Source organism: Numida meleagris, chromosome Z, assembly GCF_002078875.1.
Source record: "Numida meleagris isolate 19003 breed g44 Domestic line chromosome Z, NumMel1.0, whole genome shotgun sequence".
In the NCBI taxonomy this organism is placed as follows: Eukaryota; Metazoa; Chordata; class Aves; order Galliformes; family Numididae; genus Numida; species Numida meleagris.
The window spans coordinates 44,076,949-44,098,104 of NC_034438.1; the positions used below are offsets into that span (position 1 = coordinate 44,076,949).

The 21,156-nt window shown below is 36.4% G+C and overlaps 1 protein-coding gene across 4 annotated transcripts in view; it reads right to left on the reverse strand.

The window, feature by feature from the left end:
* Window positions 1-21,156, reverse strand: part of AUH (AU RNA binding methylglutaconyl-CoA hydratase) — a 134,650-nt gene that overhangs the window by 82,681 nt on the left and 30,813 nt on the right. For all 4 annotated transcript variants that reach the window (XM_021379698.1, XM_021379695.1, XM_021379696.1 and 1 more), the window contains one exon: window positions 4,434-4,520. In XM_021379698.1, coding sequence (XP_021235373.1) covers window positions 4,434-4,520 — 87 coding nt within the window. The remainder of the gene's footprint in view (window positions 1-4,433; window positions 4,521-21,156) is intronic.

Below are 21,156 nucleotides of genomic sequence, written 5' to 3' on the forward strand. Positions count from 1 at the left end.
AAATGGAAAATTTGAAATATTGTTCCCAAGCTATAGAGCATTCTGCAGTTGCAAATAATCACTACAAAACTGTTTTCCCTGTAACCACCTCACAACATTTTTGTAGTTGCTGGGCAGGAAAACCATCACAATTCTTTTTCAATGTACTAATTCATTATGAGTAATCTAATGCAAATAAAACAGCCCACTAGTTCTACTAAAATTAGGTTCTGTAATGCCAGACAACTTCTTCAGAAGAAGAAAAGAAGAAGTGAGAACGTCTCACTAAAAAATTAATGTTCACTTCTATTTATAAGGGCAACAGATAACATCACACCATATGCACCAATCTAATCTAATTTGCCACTTATAAAACTCACTTTTTAAATATTTTCTATCACTTCCTAGTGGAAGGAACAACATTTTAAATTTTCCAACAAAAACCTCTCAGAAAAGCATAAGATCAGTCCAATAAACGTAAGAATGCAGGCTGCTTTGAAAGTAATGCCTCCTTTTAATTTCCATGGAAACTACACCAGATACAAATAGCAAAATAGCACTGTTTGATAGAGCAAATTCTCAGCTACAATACACTATTTTTCAACAGTCACCACCATTAGCTGTGCATAGTTTTCAAACTGGTAAGGGGCCTGGTGGGCGAGAGAAAGGTTGTCTTCCTCTCTAACCTGACTCTGGAAGTTCAAGACTTCAGTTTAATCAGCATCACAATTTAGCAGTCAGAGTTAATGGTTTCCCTAGGTTCCATGAAATCTAGAAGGATCATTCCCTTCTTGTCTGTCCCAAAACACAGTACATATCACATTAATTGCTAAGAGCTGCATCTTGAACTTTTTTCTGTAATGGGCAATTTACATGCTGTTACTCCATGGACTGCTGGTTTGACTCTGGGTTGTACTGGTGACACCACGTCTCACCGTCAGTAATGATGTGATCCAGGAAACTGACACCTTCAGCCTCATATTGTTTCAACAGGTCTTGAGAAACTTGAACGTGGTGTCCTTTCTATTCCTGTGTAAGCACTTACTGGATCCACCTGGAGCAAACTTTGCAATATTCCAAAGTTGCCACCATGGTTTCCAACACACTGAAGCCAATATTCAGTTTCTGTTCCCTGGTTTCAATATGCTGATTCGTGCAGAAGAGCTGATCAAGACACTCTTCATATTTTGTGCTGTGACAGCTAAGCGTGGCCACTTGAACTTGGCTTGTCTTTTACACTGTGGTCACCACTGCTGAAACTCAACACTCACCCACCACTGTGCTCACATACAGTCTGGTCTCCATAAGTGTTCAGCAAACATTGATAAGCATCACCAGGTGCCTTTTTTTCCACATGGAGGAATTCAGTGACACACCTTTGAAGCATATGCACTTATAGTCAGACGTCATTTTGTCAGACTGCCCCCCTGCTGCCATCTGACACACAGCAATAAAATGTAACAGGATATTGGTAGGAAGGTTCAACCTCTACTGCCACACCACCAATATCCACCCCTGACATTGTGGGCCATGACAACAACATGAGAAGTGATATCTCATTCCTTTTGTTTAATCCTGAACAGCAAATTGCCATTAGTTTGTTTGTGTATAAATAAACTGGAAGATGGACAGATACCATGTAGCCATTAAAAAAAACTCCTACTGATTGTTTCATTGAGCGTTTTAATGCAAGAATAGAAAAAGAGGGTGGGAAGAGGAGAAGAGAAGGAGTAGGGGAAAGCCTAATAACCTTTCATGCAACCTATACAAAACTGTTCTTCCAACATCTAGCAAGTTCTATGTTCAAATTCTTTCCCTCTTCCAATCTGTAGTTTCATCTATTAGATGTTACTACAGACTCCCACAAACTTTGCTATCCAGATATTTCAGTGACCTACATTCTAAAATACTAAAGCTATTTACTCACACTTTCATGCCTCTTTCTTGACAAAAAGGCTATAGAGTGCATAAATGAAAACACTCCTAAGTTTCCTAAACTTCAATATATTCACTGTTAGCACAGTGATCCACCATAAAACTTTCAGGTAACACTGAAAATCTGCTTACATAACTCAGTACTTAAAACACTCTAAAAGGAACCTTAATTAATTTGAAGATTGTCTTACAGTCTTTTCAAATTTGAAGTAAAATAAACCATCAAACTCTGCTTGTATTTTCCAGTTATTCAGTGAAAAATGCCTAATTTGAATACTTCTTCAGGTCTCAGGAATCTTCTAACTTAAAAAAACAAACAAACAAACACTTGATTGCCCCTATTTAACCACAGCTCAGAAAGTACTACTAGGAACTTCAGTCCAAGAAAGGATTAGAAATAACTTACAACTAGGAAATCCTCCTAAAAATCTTACAAAGTAGCTAAATGGAACAACTTGTTGCTTCTTGCTTTGCAATCCAATAACAGGACAAGTTGTAGCATGAAACACAGTACCTGCTGAAGGAAATTACCTATTCATTTCTAGATATTTTACATTTTTGTTTTTTATTTTTTAACACAAGCCTTGAGGATCTACTTCATTTCAAAGGAAAGATAATAATCAAGAACACAAATATCTCCACAAAGCATCTAATTAAAGACTTATTCTTCAGTAGTCTGTCAATTACTTGCAAAAAGAAACCGGTTTCCACCCATTAACATTCTGCCAAACCGAGATCTGACCTAATGTCATTAAAGAAATGCACATAGATCCTCTTTCTGAGAAAAAATATATTTCTCACTGTTTTGTTTTTGCTGTGTTTTTTTTCCCTCCATTTCCTATTCTATGGCTATTAGTTAGAATTTAGTTTTAAACAGGGAAAATGTTTTATAGATGTTCTTTTTACGTCAGAAAATCTCAAAACTTCAAGGGACAAAACACGCTGCTTATACAAATCAAATATATGAAGTAATTGCTTCTAACTTTGTATATTTGATTTCTCTTTTTGATAAAGCATTTGCAAAGCTCTTTTCAAAAACAGTTATATTGTAACTGATCAGTATAGCTGTAGAAATGCAATGATTTGATGGAGAATTTAGTGTAGTTTACAGAATAATTGCTACCATTAAAAACTGGTACAAATCAATTAGAAATAAAATTCCAAAGTACTGACAGGTTTTACTACACCAGAACAAATGCATGTTCACAGAAAGAGGAGTCCCAAAGAAAACATTTGATTGATACTTCATGAAGATAGTTACCTAAAAAATAAGGAGGAAAATGTTATGGTATTTATTGCCTTTTTTGCTTCAGTATTTAATACTATTGATTGATGTGCAATAGTACAGTCCTCCAAGGTGGTGGGCCATAACTAGGAGAGTAGTGACTTTTCATTCGTGGTCACTGAAATTCTAAGGCAACAGTTCTACCAGCTGAATGTCCAAAAATCAACAAGGTCTGATGGGATTCACTCCAGAGTACCGAGGGAGTTAGTAGATGTTGTGACTGACTGGATCCCTCTCAACAGTTTACCAAAGGTCTTGGGAGTCTGAGGAGGGCCCTGCTGACTGGAAGCTAGCTGGTGTTATACCCAGCTACATAAAGCACATGAGAGAAGGCCCAGAAAACTATGTATCTGTCATCTAACCTCAGTCCTGGAGAAAGTTACTGAAAAGATTATTCTGGGGAATACTGGAAGGCATTTAAAGAGCACAGTCCTGCCTTACTAATCCGATCTCCTTCTATGTTAATGTCGCCCAGTTGGTGGATGAAAACAAGGTGGCAGATGTCATCTTTCTGGATTATACGAACAGTTCTGATACTGTCTCTCAAAGTGTCCTTTCGGACACATCGTCAAAGCGTGAGATACACACGTTCATCCTACACTGGGTGATGAACTGGCTGAACTGCAGAAGTCAACAGGCTGTAAATGGGGCTACATCTGGCTGGTCAGACACTAGTGGTGCTCCTCAGCACCAAATTCTAGGGCCAGTTCTGTTCAGTATTTTTATCAGTGATCTAAATGCTGGAGTGGAATGCTTCTTCAGCAAGTGTACTAACAGTACTAACCCAGGAGATGCTGCTGGACAAAAGGCCTTGCAGAGGAATCTAGACAAACTGCAATATTTGGCAATCAGCAATGGCACGAAACTCAACCAAGGTAAATGCTGGGTTCTGCACTGGGATACAGTAATGAAAGACTGTATTAACTAAACCAAACAGAAGAATGCAATAATAAATTCCAAAGCACTTGGATGTCACAGAACAATCCATCCTTTATGAAAACAGCGGGGTAAGTAATCTCTATTACAGTCGAGACTTAGCTTTTTTTCTAGCATTTTAAAAAATAAAGTCCAACTCTTTTAGGCAAATTCTAAAGAAGTAATGCACCATGACTCATACTTATCAATATAAACATTTGTGGATATCTTACTACCTATCAAATGTTAACCAAGCATGTTGATATAACCTTCTAAGGATTATAGTTAAAAAACACTGTTCAAAGGATAGTTTACATACCCATCTCATTAATAGTTGCTCTCGCTTTTGAGACAAAAGAACCAACTTCGCTTGAATGCATTTTTGCTCTTTCTTTAAGGTCAGCACCTGCAAGTGACATTTCATATATATGTTAGCAAACTGTATGCAGTACCGTAGATTTGTTTTTAGAAGTGAAGTATGGATGTGTGGGAAAAAAAAAAAAGTCTACTTTGAGCTATTAGTGGTTCAAATTGGTCACATTCATTTTCCACAGATTGCAAGGAAAACACGGGATTTTATCATAAGAAAAAGGTCAAATTATGCAACAGATTTTCATCAAGTATATTCTTCGCAGTGGTGTTTCTTCTCAGATTAACAAACAATAAAGCCAGGTTAATACTTCATCTGACATACATTTCTATTTTCTTATCTGTGTCACAAAGTATGATAGTTATGTCATTTTCTTATTGTGTTCTTGTTGTTATTCTTTTACTGGAATATGATGAAGTACTTGGGATTCGTATTTTTACAGTAACAGATAATATTTACCTAAATAAAAACACCCACACTGAGCCAAGTAGAATTTCTCAACAAAACAATCAATGAAAAAAAACCCACAGTTTTATGTTTCTCTACCCTAAGAACAAATACCAGGAAAATGCATAACCCAATATTTAACTTCAGTTGAGTTAAAATTTTAACTGACTAAAAACTAAGCAGTCCTATGTTCCTCTTTTTACCTTTCCAGACTTAATTTATACTAGCTGCACATCACATACAGTTTTAGCCATTACAGCAATTCTAACCTACTTATTTTTTTTTGTCAAGATCATTATTTCAATCTCATACTTTTTGACAAATATCCAGATGTCATTTTACAATATGTCCAATGAAAAAATATCAATATATGGTGTCTCATTTCACCTTTGTTCTTGTATGTATGAAGTTTCAGTAATCTAAAGCTGCAAACTGCCTTTATAAATGCATTATTTTACAGAGTTCTGTTACGGAAAGGATCTTTACAAAACTCAGTGACAATACCTACTATAAAAGCTATTGATATAGGAACTGCACAAATGAAAAAATTTCTCTTTCAGCAGTTAATGTTTGGGATTTGCTTCTACAACTCTGTTTAAAAGCATACGACTGCCTGTATAACAAGATGCTGATACACTGAAATCGTGCTCACTTGGCATGCTGCTGAAAAGTAAATTTCAAAGGAAAGGCTGTGGACTTAAAAATGCCCCTAGCAGTGACGTTAAGAAAATGTACTGTTAAGATAAAAGTAAGGCAATTATTAGATTATAAGTTATTCAAACTCATTAAGAAAATGGACTCAACCCTTCCTCCCCTCAAAACAAAACAAAACCCCTAAAACAAAAACACAGACTATGGCCTTTGACCTCAATTTAGAATACACACTTCTTTGAACGTATTTACAGAAATCTATTATGTTTCAACACTACATTTCATACAAATGGATTAAAATGTAGCAGTTACATTAATTTAAGATTAAAGAAAAGTTGTAAGAAGAATGTATAGTATAATAATTGATTTTTGTTTCTTAACCAATTTCTGTAATCTTATATCACCTTTTTAAAGTATTTCTCCCTCAAAACTGCCAAGGTAAAGGTTATTTTCCTAACCCTCTTCTACTGTAGCATTGTAAACGAAGTTTTTTTTAGAGAAGACTTCTATGCAGAAACCCATCCACTTCACATCAACATTTCACAGGCAACAGAACTGCCACTGACCTAGTACTTTTGTTCATACTATAAGATTAAACCACTGATCAAAGAATCCTTGAAGAATTTCTTGATTCACCCAGCAAAGAACCATTCAGGTGTCTTTGAAATTCATTCTCAAGTTACAAGTAGAAATTCTTAACTTCCTAAAGATAGCCATGAAGAAGAGTGGAGGTCAACGAGAGGCTTCTGCTCTCAGCTGTTTCAAAGATCCCTCCTGTCATCCCAAGTAAAGTACTTCAAAGAATCGGCAAATAATATTTGCACGAGTCCTGACAGCAACAAAGTAGTTAAAATTTTCAAATCACAAAAAAATTCAAGAATGAACCTCTGCAGCTTTCCCATGGATCACAGCTGGAATATGTCAATATGTTGATCTATCTGCTTCCCCACATCCACTCCTGTAGTGGAAATGTTAAGTCACGGCTTGAAACAGTGACTGAGCACCTGGTAGGAAGGCAGGGCCAACCCAGGGGAGCTCAGGTGCATGCAATGCACCTGAGTGAGCAGAAGGGGTGCAGCCAGGATTTGCCCCCCTTCCCAGACCTCATTTAAGGGTTGGCAGGGGAGGCAAGGGTATCTCTTTGGAGATCCCTACATACCTGAGGCCTCTGGAAGGTAAGCAGTTTCCTTCCCTTATTTCTGTGCCTATGGCTGTTGCATTTGAGCAAATCCTCACTCGCTACAGCCTGGGATCTTGCTGCTCTGCTGTCACTGTTGCACCTTCCATTGTATCACAACTCCCAACAGACTTTAGGAGTTGCACGGTGCATCTATGCCACACTAATGCAGGGTTCTCTAAGCCTTTTATCCAAAGATGGAAAAAAAAGGAGTATCTGGAGTTATAAGCAAGCTAAAGTAAACTAACTGCTGCAGAATTGAGTGTACACTGTAATTGTGTCCCCACACATATCCATTTGGTACTAAAGCATGAATCACTGATTTCTCTGTATTCTGCTTTCTGGCATCTTGATTAGTAGTCCCACAAATTGAATCCTATCCACTCAGAAACACAACTATAGCCAGCTGAACCTCTCATTCTAGAAGCTGTGCTCACCATTTCTCACTTCTCAGTGCTTTACAAACTCCCTTTTCAAGACTATGCAGTGTCATTCTCAGATTACTAGGAGTAGTTCATACAGGTTAAGAGACATCTTACAAACAGTACAACCTGTAGCTTCCTCCTAAAGCTATACTAGGAGTAGAGCAGCAAAGAAACTCTACTTGAATTAACTGATTTCAGAGAAACATTACATCTAGATTTATGCAACAAACTGATGGGAGACAACTTTCCTGCAGACTTCTCATAAACAGTTTTTTCTTAAACTGCAGTCTGGACAGCATTCCTTTGAAGATCTGCTCAACAGTAAGTATATAAACAACTAGTCTACACAGATCAACCCTTAATACTACTCTGAGGAAGACGTGTGCTGTTTTAAATATTACTTATATCTCTAAAGAGGCTTGTCAACTCCAAAGGAAATATGTTTCACTTTAATCATCACTCCTTTATTTTCCCTCAAAAACTGCAGGAATGTGGAATCACTTGTTTTGTTTGGGGTTTTAAAAAAACCTTACTCATGTTGAGTGTAAAAAAACTTTGATGCAATTAACATTCTGCTTTTTTGTCTGTTTAAAATTGGCTATTCATTTGATGGCTGTTCCACAATGTCAGCCTAGTGAGTTATTGCAGCATGTGTTTGACTTGCACTTCACAATGATACCATAGAACATGTTTATCTGAAAGCCAATGGGAGTCCAGGCACGTTGCTGCTATTTACTAGAATTTTTCCACCTACACTTCTACAAGACAGGGTTGGCTATTTTACTTCAAGAATACACCAAAAGAAACCAAGTTTTACAGTAACAATTCTGACTCCTTTTGCATACTGTATGTTTTCACACACTTACTGAACAGAATTTACATACTGTTGAAAATGTGTTATTTTCAAATTCCTGTTCCAAAATCCTTGCATAAACATCACTTCATGAGTACCATAATTAAAAGCTTAAAAATTCTCTTACACAGTATTATTCCATACTATGCTTTAACACACGCTCCACATGATGCAAAAGCTGTAAACTAAAATAGGCATAAAAATTTACAGCTTATAAATAAAACTTAAAATTGTAACCATACTCAATATTTTCACTAAAAATTAAGTCTTCTAGGAGTCTGGCACAACAAAACAGTGAAGTCATCCAACTGTCAAAAGGTGCCCAAAGTGCCTTTTCACTAAGAGGAGGGAAGGACTTGATTCATGCACAGGTATCTGAGGTAGAATAAAGCATTAGATTTTTAGTCTAGCATAATTACTTTGAGCTTCCTTTTGATCTAGTAAAAAGCAAATGGGCCAATGCTGTTTGTACACCAAAACTTCATTAAGGAAGTCACTTTCAAGAGCCTCAGAAGATGATCTTGTGCATATTCTATCCAATTACACTGTATCTTGTGGGCAAGAGCCACAAAAGTAGGAACAGAGAAAACTGCACAGCACAGAGGTATCATGTATAATACAGGTAACAACCCCAGCAAAAGTTTAACAAGGAAATTATGAGATTTAACTATGCTTTCAAGTAGGATAACAAAACATCCACTACTTCATCAATTAAAATGTTAAGAATTGCAGTGTATCCGCGGCTTATTCCTACACAAAGTAATTATGCAGTCTGTGAATTAACATTCCACTTTCTCCACACAGGAAAATACGACACTGAATTAAAATACTGAGGCAAAGGGCCAACTTCTAACAACAGTATTGTTCAACTTGTAACTACTAAAAAAAAAAAAAAAAAACATTAACCAGGGTACCTGTTAAGGCAGATGTAGGCAGCTCCTAGAGAAAGCAATGCAAGAAATCCAGATCTAGCTGGAATGAATAGCAGACTGGTATAACAACTGTCCTTTGCCAGTTGCTTTGATAGTCCAGCAACACTGACAGTCACCAACAGATGGTAACTCTGTAGTGCACCAACTCTTCCCCTACTTGCAGATGCATCCCATCAGATCCTGCACATCTGTGTACCCAGGTTGTACAAATGGGTCTTACTTTAGTCCTTCTCTAGCACTGGTGATTTGCTCTTTATTTAGTTGTTGCTTCTTTGCATAGAGACTTGGTCTGCATAGGAAAGATCAGCTCCCAAGGCAAAGAGGACCTGGAATACTTCAGCCTCTCCAGTCATTCAAGACTAAGCTGCCAGGACAACATCTACAGTTTTTCTTGTAATTCTTGACACCCTTCTTTTGCTGGTTTCAGCTCCAGCTGAGCACACTCCTTCCTAAATATTTCTACACACCTGAGCAATACTTCTTTATTGCTCGATGAGAGTCTGTTCTCTCTTTCAAGGGTGAAGTGAACAAACAACTCCTCAAAAAATATAGTGGACACTCAAGGCATCAAAAGACAGGAAGATAGCTTTTGTTTCTAAAAGAAAAAAAGAATACTTCGATCTAAATGTTTAGAAAGCTACAGAACACACAAAATAAACTAATAATACTTTAAAGATGAGCCAATGTATTCCTAAATATTTTGAAGACTTCACACTCAAATTGAGTCTTTTATGAATACCTATAATTCAGGTACGAACTCAGAACATTAAGAAATGAAACATCAGTAAAATAACTTTTTAAATTATGAAGTATGAGAGATCTGAAAGTTGAGGACAAAGAATATGGAAAAAAAAAGCAGAAATATGTACTGAAAAAGAACAGCTAGTGATTTGCTTCTGCAGATCAGCTTTTTTTTTTTTTTGAATACTAGTGAAAACAAAGACCTTACTCAAAGCAGTTCACCTTATTCTCTGCCTTTTCTGATATTTTATATTTTAATCTTCAAATCAAACAAATGCAAGTAACAGGAAAATTTTAAATCAAAAGACAATTTCCTCAAATAAAAATGTCTAAGAGAACAACGTGTTGGCAAAGCATGATTTCTGATAAGCCTGTTTATGTTTGGTTTCTTATTCTTCAAGGACAGACACAAGTCTAAGATTGAGATTAACTCTACCAATGCTATAGAGTGCATCAAAACTCTTCATTGAGGAATGAATCCTACGACATTTAGTCTCTCTCTGAAGTTTCAACCCAACTCTCAAATTCTCTAATATTATGATTTTCTTTGATGCTTGTTTTTTTCATTTGAAATTAAACAAAGATGATTATCGCTTTTATGCAGTCAGCAGGCTAGTACGTATTACCTGGATCTTGATCTTTAAGTGCTCTTCAATTGTATTTCAAAAGAAGTATATAAAATAGCACAATAGCACTTTCATCAAACAAGTTAGGTTGAAAAGAAAAAAATACAAGTAGAGAGGTCAGTAACATATCACAAAACATCAAGTGTTTAATACATTTTTCATATAAAAGCAATTTGAAAAACAATAAAGGATATACATTCAAAACTACAGATCAAAATGCAGATGCAGAGAACTCTTAGAAAGTAAACTACACAAATCTAGAATGATGTAAAATGAACAGAAATATACACACACGATTGTTACAAACTTTTAATACACCACATATAAGGAAAAAAAGTTAAAACGTGTACATTTACACTGGACCTAGCCTAAAGAGTGAACTAATGGACAGCATACTAATAGAGACTTAAAAGCACGCTCTGAAGCACCTAATTTCTACAAACCATCATTTTTAAAAGGACTGACATTGGGCCTACCTGGTTGGTCTGTCATTCAGTACCTACTGCTTTTTTACACTAACATATTAGAGCTGTAATTACAGCATTACTGTAAGTTTCTATTAAAAAAGTTTTCTCACTATTTCTCTAGTAACTTTTTATTGTCAACAGTAATCAGAATTGACTTGCATGCCAGTACAAACACCAATTTCTACACACTCCATTTGAGAAGAGCAAAGTGAAAAATGCATTTAAATGCAACTTTTATAAAAAGCAAGGCATATTCTTAATTTCTAAACAATATGAGAAGGATATTGGCTGCAGTCACTGTAGTGCACAGAAAAAAATATTTTGGTATGAATTATACTACACATGTCTCCTACACAAGCACATTAAATAAAATAATGAAAAGATTTATTTTTGACAAAGACTTACATTTCTGAGGTTCTCTAAGCCTGGATATATCATTTTTAAGTCAAATGTGATAATTTGCATTCTTCCATGTATGATTTTCTGTTACATGCTGTTGCAGGCATGACTTGTGCATCTCCACCTTTCTGTGGAGCAGAAAAATTTGTAAGTCATCAAAATAAGAAAAATTTTTTGCAATTCCTGTATAACAGAGCTGTCAGTAGGACGCCAGCCCTGAACACACTCTCCAGTAAGATGGCAGTCTTGTAGCTCCACTGCTATAAATTATCTTATGTTTTGTAACAATTTACACCCAAATCAACATATTTAAAGCACTAGCTGCTAAACAGATTTTCATAAGTAGGATTCCTTACAACGTACCATACATATGCTTTTTAAGCTTTTTGAAGCTCATGCCTTTTTAAGGGTCAAGATGCTAACTCAACTAATTTTCTCTTAAAATCCAAGAGTGTTAAATATAAATCCCTCTATCTTTATAGATCTAAGTTCTACAGTCCCTTTTCAATGTCTATGTAAATTCAAACCAGATACGGATTAAAGTCAGATGGTTCTTTCTCCATCTTGTCTTTTCAGCTCTAATTTAGAACCACTCAACGATATTCTTCCTGTTAATGTGTGTCATAAAAAAGGCAGCTTATACTTCACATTCTTCTCCTGAATTCAACTTCACCTGGAGAGAGGAAAAATAGGAATCTGTTATGGTTTTGTGATTTTTTTGTTGTCGGTATTCCACATCATTACATCATGTAAGGTACGGGCAGTTAAAGGGTTAATTCCCCGGTTACTGTAAACTGCCTTTTTTGGTGTGGCCCTCTGAGGGGGAGGGGAGAAGGTGCACTCCCCAGGGGTCTTTGCGGGAGAGGGGGTGGTGAAGCCACGTGGGAGACGCGGGGTTTGTTCCTCCCAGCCTGGCGGAGAAAGCACATGGTCCTCCTGCATTTTACTGTGTAAGATTTTCAGCCTGTAAACCCTCTATCATAATTCTACTAGCCTCATTTTGATATATTTAGTAAAATTAGTTGTTCCTCCTCAGATCGGTGCCGCTGTTTTTTTTGTGTTAGATCCGTCTACGGGTCCCCCTCTTCCCAGGTTGCGGCTCCGCGGCTTCTCCGCCGCTTTAGCCGCCGGACCGCCCGGGGGCTGGCTCTTATCGCCGGCGATTTTTTTTCTTTCCTTCCTCTTTTCTCGTTTTTTTTCTTTTGGGCCTGTCCCCCCCCTTGTCACGGACGCAGACCCTTAGACAATACCGTGACAGAATCAATTACAAGGATCCTCTCATCTCTTGAGAACAAATCACAATTTTCGCCAAACACAAAAACAATTTTCATTATGACACTTTCATTATCCAGCAATTGTCTCAGTGATTCTCTAGGCCACTAGAGATTCTCTTCTGGAGGCCACTAGCATTCTCTTCTGGAGCCAAAACACTGTATAACTATCACAGCAGAGCTTTCTGCAGTTTCCTCTGTAACACTGAAAGAGACCAGTGCTAGCGGAAAGGTAAAATAATATGATCATTCCCTGCTTCCAAACAGTAAGGTAAGATGATATCAACTTGATATGTTGCACTGTGCCTCTCTTCAAGTTAAGACAATATTAAGTTGGATTTTGCACGGTATGCCTTTCCTCTAGTAAGGCCTTCTGTTTGGCCTCTGCTAGGCCTAGGAAAAGACAGATATGGTGGCTGCAGCATCGTTGACTCCCAGACAGATACAATCAGTAGAGAAGATCCATAAGAGTGAGACAGTAACAGGTAGCAATGATGGCTGCCTAATATATTGTTAGAAACTACAGATCTCCAGAATGATCAAGTCATGACAAAAACTGTTTATACCAATCCTCAAAGAATCCAAGAATCCCTCACAGAGCCACTAAGCTACTTAAATACTCCAAGAGAAAAAGCTTACACCTCATATCCTGGTGATGATAAACACTAGCATTTAAGGAAGAGCAAGCACTGTTGCAATTATTATTCAAGAGTATGCAACAAGTAGAAAAGGAAGAGGGAGGGGGACAGGGAAAGGGAGAGGACAGGAACTTTCTACACCACTTGTATTTCTGAGTTTTTTCCATGTTAAGTATTACAGAAGTACTTCTTTAACCCAGTCATTTTGCTAGTCTGAAAACTTAACTTCCTCAAACTAGTTTCCATTTGGATAGTAAGACTTCACTAAGAGAAGTTCTATATTATGCTTAGAACATGAAGCACACTTGTTTTCTGGTTAAAAAAAAGAACTGAAGTCTTACATGGAATAATATGGTGTAAATAATGCAACCATGGAAGCTGAATTATTCTAACCCAGTGTTTACTTCTCAAGAAACAGCTGAATCATTAACTGTGATTTTCATTCATTCTATACCTTCCATATTTCTTAAATAATAATAATAATAAATTAAATAAGAATAAATTCTTAAAGTGCTGAGCTCAAAAGTTCCTCAGTTTTAAGCAAAGATCTAACAGTAATTTAGGCAATAGAATAAGGATGTGTATTTTAACATGACTACTGAAAAAATAGCTTTAATGTAATACAGTATGTCTTCTGTATTACATCTCACATATTGCTTCCATGAGTCCACTAATACCTCATCCATATATTGGCAGGTGACACACTACTTTCTAGGTAATTAAAAGGCATTCCTAAAATTTGCTAGTGTCAAGATTCTTCAAATTTCCTAACTTTAAATCAATTTTGAAATTTAGACTGAATGTTCTTCATTATTAATACTAAGACTTTCAAGGAAATATGAACACACTCAAAATGTTGAGCAACTTTGTTCCATTTTGATTTCTAGTAAATCAAGTTATAAGAGAAAAAAAAGTGATCTTTCATTGCATTATTACAGATGACAGAGTCAAATCTTTTGCATATACCATACATATGACCACTAGACATATTTTTTTTTCTGATGTTAAAAGGAACTGATACTGCTAGGTTTATCTACTTTGATCAGTAGTAACTACAAAAAATAGTTAACTAACAGCACACCCAGTTTTATGATCTTTAAGTAGAAAAAGAGGAAGTGTGCTCAGTGGTAAAAAAGAGAAAGTCAGAATCCCTTCTAAAGAAGTCCTGTAGTCTGTATTCAGGAATAAATCCTACTAAAGAAATGAGTTCTTCCAGAGAAAAACCACAATTTGAACTATTTTATCATCTAAATGTAGATGAGTGAAAGCCTTTTTTCTTTTATATTACCACTCTCCCCTTCCATTCCATCTCCAGATCTAAAATGCATCAACCCGTCTCTCTTCAGCTGTTTTTATTACTATTATTTTTAATAATCAGTATTAGTCATAGAGGGTGCCAACTGTAAACTTCCAGCAGGTCAAGACTCAATGATACTGGATTCTGTGCAGCTATATAGCACACGATACTTTCTGTGAAATATTTGAAGCATGTAAATGACAGATGTAGTACACGAAAATAAACACACCTTTAAAAGAATACCTGTATCAATGAACATGATTTACTGCCTCTCAATTACAAGATAATCCAAATACAGCAGACCATACACAAACTTGATGAAAGATTAGAAATAATGATGTTAAAAGAGGCAGCTACAGAGTTTGACTTTAACCTTTTCAAGTTACAGCAGGTGGAAAGAACAAGGACACTTGTGGGAAAACTCAAACAGAAAAAGTCTTCAAGGTTAAAGATGAGGAGCTCAACTCTGACCATGTTAGGTCTATTCAAAAAGACTACATCTTGAACACCACCCCTGCCCTCAACATTTGCCTCTCCACACACACACACAAAAAAAAAAGGCATTAAGATTACTAGCATTCCAGCTCCAACATCTTTAGCTCATATTAACATTGGGCCAGCACTCAAGGCCAAAGTCTTAAAATTCCATGCAGGACAGTGAAGATGTAAGGAGTAGTAAGCATGTGAGTCATGAGCAGGAACATCTCTTAATTATGCTTTGTTCATGCAGAAGCCAGACAGGAAAACAGCAGCTGCAACTCTATTTCTCAAAAGCATCAAGTCAAGCTGCTCACAATCAGTACTTCCTCTTATTCCCGCTGTCCCCAAAAGCTTTGAAAAGACAAATAAATGAAAATGTTTGCAAAAAACAAGATCCAATGAATTTAATTACAGAATCAACAGTGCAAACTCAATTCAGTTCTCTAAGGACTTGTTATTTTAAAATGCTTTAAATATATTTGATCTCTTTTGTTTCTAAAAGATCATCCAGTAGACTTGTCAGCAACTTACTACACAGAAAGAGAATAAGAGGATGGAGATCAAACACTGGAATATCATCTGCCATCTGGAGTAGCTTAATAAATTATATGGATCAGTGTCTTTTGATTCCAGAGCTCAGTCACTTAAAGCTACATACTGTTTGACCACATACTCACCAATTTCCATGAGGTGACAAACTCCACAAAGAAATGTTAGAATATCAACAAGAGTCTATTTTAGACACTACATTTCTTACATTCCACACAGCTCTAATGCTTCACTATTTATGTAAACTACTGACTTAAAACTGGAAAAAAAAACAACAAAGACTGAGGGACACTCCAAACAATACATATCTGGCCCTTCTTTAAATACATGTTTGAAGACTGCATTTTGCCTAAAACAGGCAGGATCTGACAAAGAGCTGTACTTCTTTAATTTTTGTGTACATAAATAACAAGAGTTGCAGTATCTTTTACTGCCTGATCTGCATATGCACATATATTTCTATTTATTAAAACATACACAGGAGACCAGCTCCTAAATATGAAAAAAGCAAAAATTTTACAAGAAGAAGACAATGATCTAAAGGAAAATTTCATAATTTCTTCACTTTCATATTACCTGTAGCAGTTCTACAACAGAAAACATTTTGAACCTTAGGAAACTGATGCCCGCTTTAGTAACCCACCTACAAGACTTGTACAACTTTCATTACAGCCAAATATCCAGCCTTTTCTACATCACTGCATACATCATTGAACATACTAGAACCATAAATGCTTAAAGAACTGTATGTTACTTTTATGTGGCTTGTGTTATTTTGTTCTCCTCTACCTACTAAGAGTTACGCATCTAATTCAGATGCTGCTGCTAAGAAGTATCTTTTTTTTTTAATTGCAATAAACCTACAACAAAGGTGTCCACAAGAGAAAGCAAAGAGAAGAGCAGACAAAAATTTTAAAGAATTATTATAAGTTTCTCTTCATTCTTCATGTTTATGACAATTAGCACACAAAAGCATAGTTTTGCTCTGTGCTATTCTATGCTATTTATAGGTGGGAGCAAGGAAGTAGATATGAAACTGTTACAAATTGTCTTAAAACAAAAATGCCAGAAATACAGATATGTCTAAAGACCTACACTACACAATCATTTTATTTTTTTCAAAACCAAGTGGTAAGTAATTCTGTATCATGCAATAACTGTTTTTGCCAAGCACTGCACACATATATTCTATTTTTAGCACATGACCACTAAGCATACAAAATCTGACTGTTTTTGCCAGAAAGCTTTTTCAGCCACAGATATAAATGGCAAGCTTCTTATAAAAGCAAGCTTTGCCACACCAGAAAGGAAATCAGTTGCCACTGGCACTCAGTAGCAGGGAAAAGAGTTATTTGCGTTGTACTGTGCACTGTGACAATACAGCTTAGAGAACTCTGAAGAAGCAGTCTTTCTTCACAGGTAAAGACATCAAATGCACACAGATGTGACATGAATATTTTGAACAGACTAAGTATTTCAACTTAAATTGACTTAATTCTCCTGGAAGAGATCTGGACCTTACAAACTGCAGTTTTAAGTGAAATGTTCAGAGGTATATGATACAATAAAAAAAAAGAATTATGTTCCTCACCTAAGCACAAATTTATTTGCCATTGATGTCCAGGGTGGAAGAGGTCTAGCCAAAATGACACTTTTATAAATTTAGTACTAATGAGGCTAATCAGTAATAGGTACCTACTGTTAATGAAATCTTTACCTGCTTTTAACCATTTTAAATGGAACACAGATGACAGAGTACACATTTTGACAAAAAATGAATCCATATGCATGCCCTAAAACTGCCTTGCAAAAACGCTAACCATTGAAAGCAAGCTTGCAGGTTTTGAGCAGATATGAGAGAGTCTATGACAGACATAGAATTTACACATAACAATGAACTTCTGACTGCTTTCTCATAACCAGGATTTGAAGCTGATGAAAAGAGTGAATTACATTAACCAAATTAGCTAGCCTCTTATCATACTGATAAAAATGGGTTTGATATTGTTCTGGAGATTAAAAAAATGTGACCTGTTATCAATACCAAACCATAAACATTCTAATAATACTAAAAGTTAGGATCCTATCTAACAAAGTCTTCTGCATTTTCTGTACCATATACAAAATGCTATTTCAAAATAAGCAAAACTGTCTTGGGAATATAAAATTACATCATAATTTTAAGAAAGAAAGAAACAAGAAGCCTGAACAGATATGTAGGTCGCACCAAAAGTAATGCTGCCTATTTGTTTCCATGGAAATGACAACAGATACAAGGAGCAAAATAACACTCTTTGATAAGAGGAAATTCTCAACTGCAAGACACCATTTTTCAAGAGAGTCACCACGATTAGCTACACACTTTTGCCAGTGACGAACAAGAGTCTGCATGACACACTTGTAAAAATCTGCACAAGCAGAGGTGACTCACCCTTACCACTGCTGAAACTCACTACCCACCACCTTATTGTGCTCACATCCACTGTCTGGACTCCATATACATTCAGAAAGTGTCAAGGAATGTCAACAGGTGCCATTTTTTCCACATGGAGCAATTCAATTCCACATCTTTGCTTCATATGCACTTCCCCATCAGACACCAATTTGTCAGACTGTTCCTCTGCTGCTATCTCTCACATGGCAACAAAATGGAATATTGGCGGGAAGGTTCAACCTCTACTGCCATACCACCAGCATCTGCCTCTGACATCATGGGACAACATAATAAGATAGGAGGCTTCAGAGCAGCCCTTCAATGAAGTTTCAAAAATGTCTTAATGCAGGCTAGGATACTAACCCTGCTTCAAATCTCTTTGAAAAACTAAACACCATTCCTCTTAAATATTCATAATTTTTCTCTATCCTAAGAATTGAAGTAAAAGATTTAAAGGAAAAGTTTGTTGCTGATACAAGTCTATAAAGCACAGAAGAATAATTTAGGTCAAAAAAAGATCTTTAAGATCATCAAGTCCAACCATCAAACTGATGTACTGAGTCCCATGGCTACTGCATTTATCTTAGTCACGGGGCATCCAATATCAACACTGGTCCAGAAGATGTGCTGAGGCTGGGAGATTTCTTGTTTCATAGGAACAGTATGCTGGATGGGGAGGCAAAGATGTAAGAATTTGCAACTCCTTCTTCAGTGTCTGCAACTGCTCTCCACACAGACTAAGCCAATCCTTGGTTATATTGCTCTTCTGCTAGCTCCTGTTGTGCAGGTGCAGAAGAGCCAAGAGATGATTTCATCTCAGCCAAGTCTCACCTCACATTTACATCCATCCCTGATCCACTGGCACCCCAGATCACCCACATAAAATTTTGTAACTTAAGAATATAACTCAAATGGCTTACCTAATATCTAATGCTCTAAGGCACTGTAATTCCAGATTCTAGTAAAAATCAGTAACTAACAAAAGGAAAAGCAGTGAGAATACATAACATCAAAGCATCCCTCTAAGCTTGGCCAAGCTGCAGGATATGACAGACTAGAAGTACAGAAAGAACCTTTTTCCCAAAACCTCTGCTTCTATCTGAGCAATACTAAAGATACTTTTAGATTAAAATAGGTAAAGAGGATCTCTCCAAATACTGTTCCTAATTAAGAGCTCATCACTGTGCTCTGAAGATGGAATGGAGAAAACAATAACCAAACACCTGTTGGAACAAAGTTACACTGATTTCAAATATCCTGTTAGCACAGTCAAAGAGGAGTACAGTATCGTCATACTAATACTGGCATTCACTACATGCATGACATTCTTGGAGCTATCCCAGCTAGTGACTCAAGATTTCATTGCAATTGTCATGTGAAACTACAGCTAGGTTCTGTGACTCCGGCTATCAAGCAAGCCCCCCATCTACTTGCTTACTTGCTCTCCACCAGCAGAATTGTAGACAGAACTGAAAGATGAAAAGCAAGAAAAAGTCTGATGGGTTAAGAAAATGAGAGTTTAGTAAAGTAAAAGTGAGGAGAAAAAAAAAAGAGAGATGCAAAAACAATCACTCATCACTAGCAGGCTGACGCTCAGCCAGCGCTCAAGCAAGGTCTATTTTCTATACAAAAATCTTCCCAGTCTTTCTTCTGAGCATGACATCACACAATATGAAATACTTCTTTGTTCCACTGGTGTCAGCTGTCCCCTCCCAACCTTTGCCAATGCCCAGACTTCTCACCACATTGGGAACAGGGGGAGCAGCGTAAGAAATAGAGACAATCTAACACCATGTAAGCACTGTTCAGCAACAGCTAAAACATTAGTATATCATCAGCACTGTTTTAGTCACCAAAATAAAATATGGCACCATAAGGAGTTCTATAAAGAAAACAAGTCCATCACAGCCAAGTTATATTCAAATTTATAAGAAAAGACCACTAGCACTCAAAGCACTTGTTAACATACAGGTCAGCTACAGGTGAGACAATCCAAATACTTAAAAATACCTGTAGAGAGCTAGAGAAGGCAGATACATATCAAGTTATCAGAGGACCCACCTGAACTACCCCATGACTTCAAACAGCCTAGAAATATCAGTGAAAACTGCACAGATAGTGTTTTAGCTTTGGATATGAAATCAAGTTAGCTAATATACCTACTGGAATCAACAAAGGACAAGGATAACAAATTATACCATATTAAGGATTTTCCTGAACAGAAGGTTCAAGCATGGCAAGAAGACTTAACTCTCTCCCACAGAAACAAAGACCAGTCAGAAACACCATCCTCTCCATTCATCAACCCTACAAAACCAAAGACTTCAATAGCACTGAACGTTGAAGTTCTCAGGCTTTGGTAGACACAGATACCAGAACTGGTCTGTTGATGGTGAAACAATTTTTTAGTGAAGCCATGTCATTTTTATCATGGTCAAGTTCATATGAACATCAATAAATTACACATATAAGAAACCACTGCTTTCACACCAGAGGAATATAGAGATTTCTTACATGGTATAGACTGGGTTCCAAGGCGACATGGACATACTGATAGTCATCTAATCACAAGTATCTCTGACACAGAAATGAACACAAAAGTTACTCATTCAAGAGTTTACAAGAAGTTAAAGACAAGACAGCTTTTAAGCAGTCTTTAGGACCAGTATCACAGTTGGCACAGTCTGAAAGCCAAGCCCACTGTAATAAGCATACAAAATTCAGGAATTCATCTATGCAATTGACCTAGAAAAAGAGGTAAACTTGATAGAAATATTACAGCAAATATCTATAAAACCAAAATCAAATGCACTGTAGTTGTGTTATTGTGTTACATATGTAGTGTAACCACTGAATATGCATTTCTACTACATGCAAGCTCACACAACCCGGTCACATTACCAAGGACATTGTGATTCAAACCTTAGAGAAACGTACTAACAGAAATGATAAATACAGGTCAAAACTATTTCTGATTATTTTCTAAATACTGAAATAAGAATTTGGACTTACTTTATACCTGGAAAGCATAGTCTAAGTATTAGTGATGAAAAAAAAAATCTATCTAAAGGTATCTACTGCAAAACATAGCTTTCCCAATACAAAATGTTTCACATTTTAGTTTATTCTACTAGAAAACATTTTAGAAAAGACTTCACATCTTGAAATTCACTATAGTACTTCAAAGTCTGCATGCACATTTCACTATTCTAGATATTCATCTCGGCATTTCAATACTTCATAAATCATCATGACAAGATGTCTCTTTCATTTCATTTAAATTCT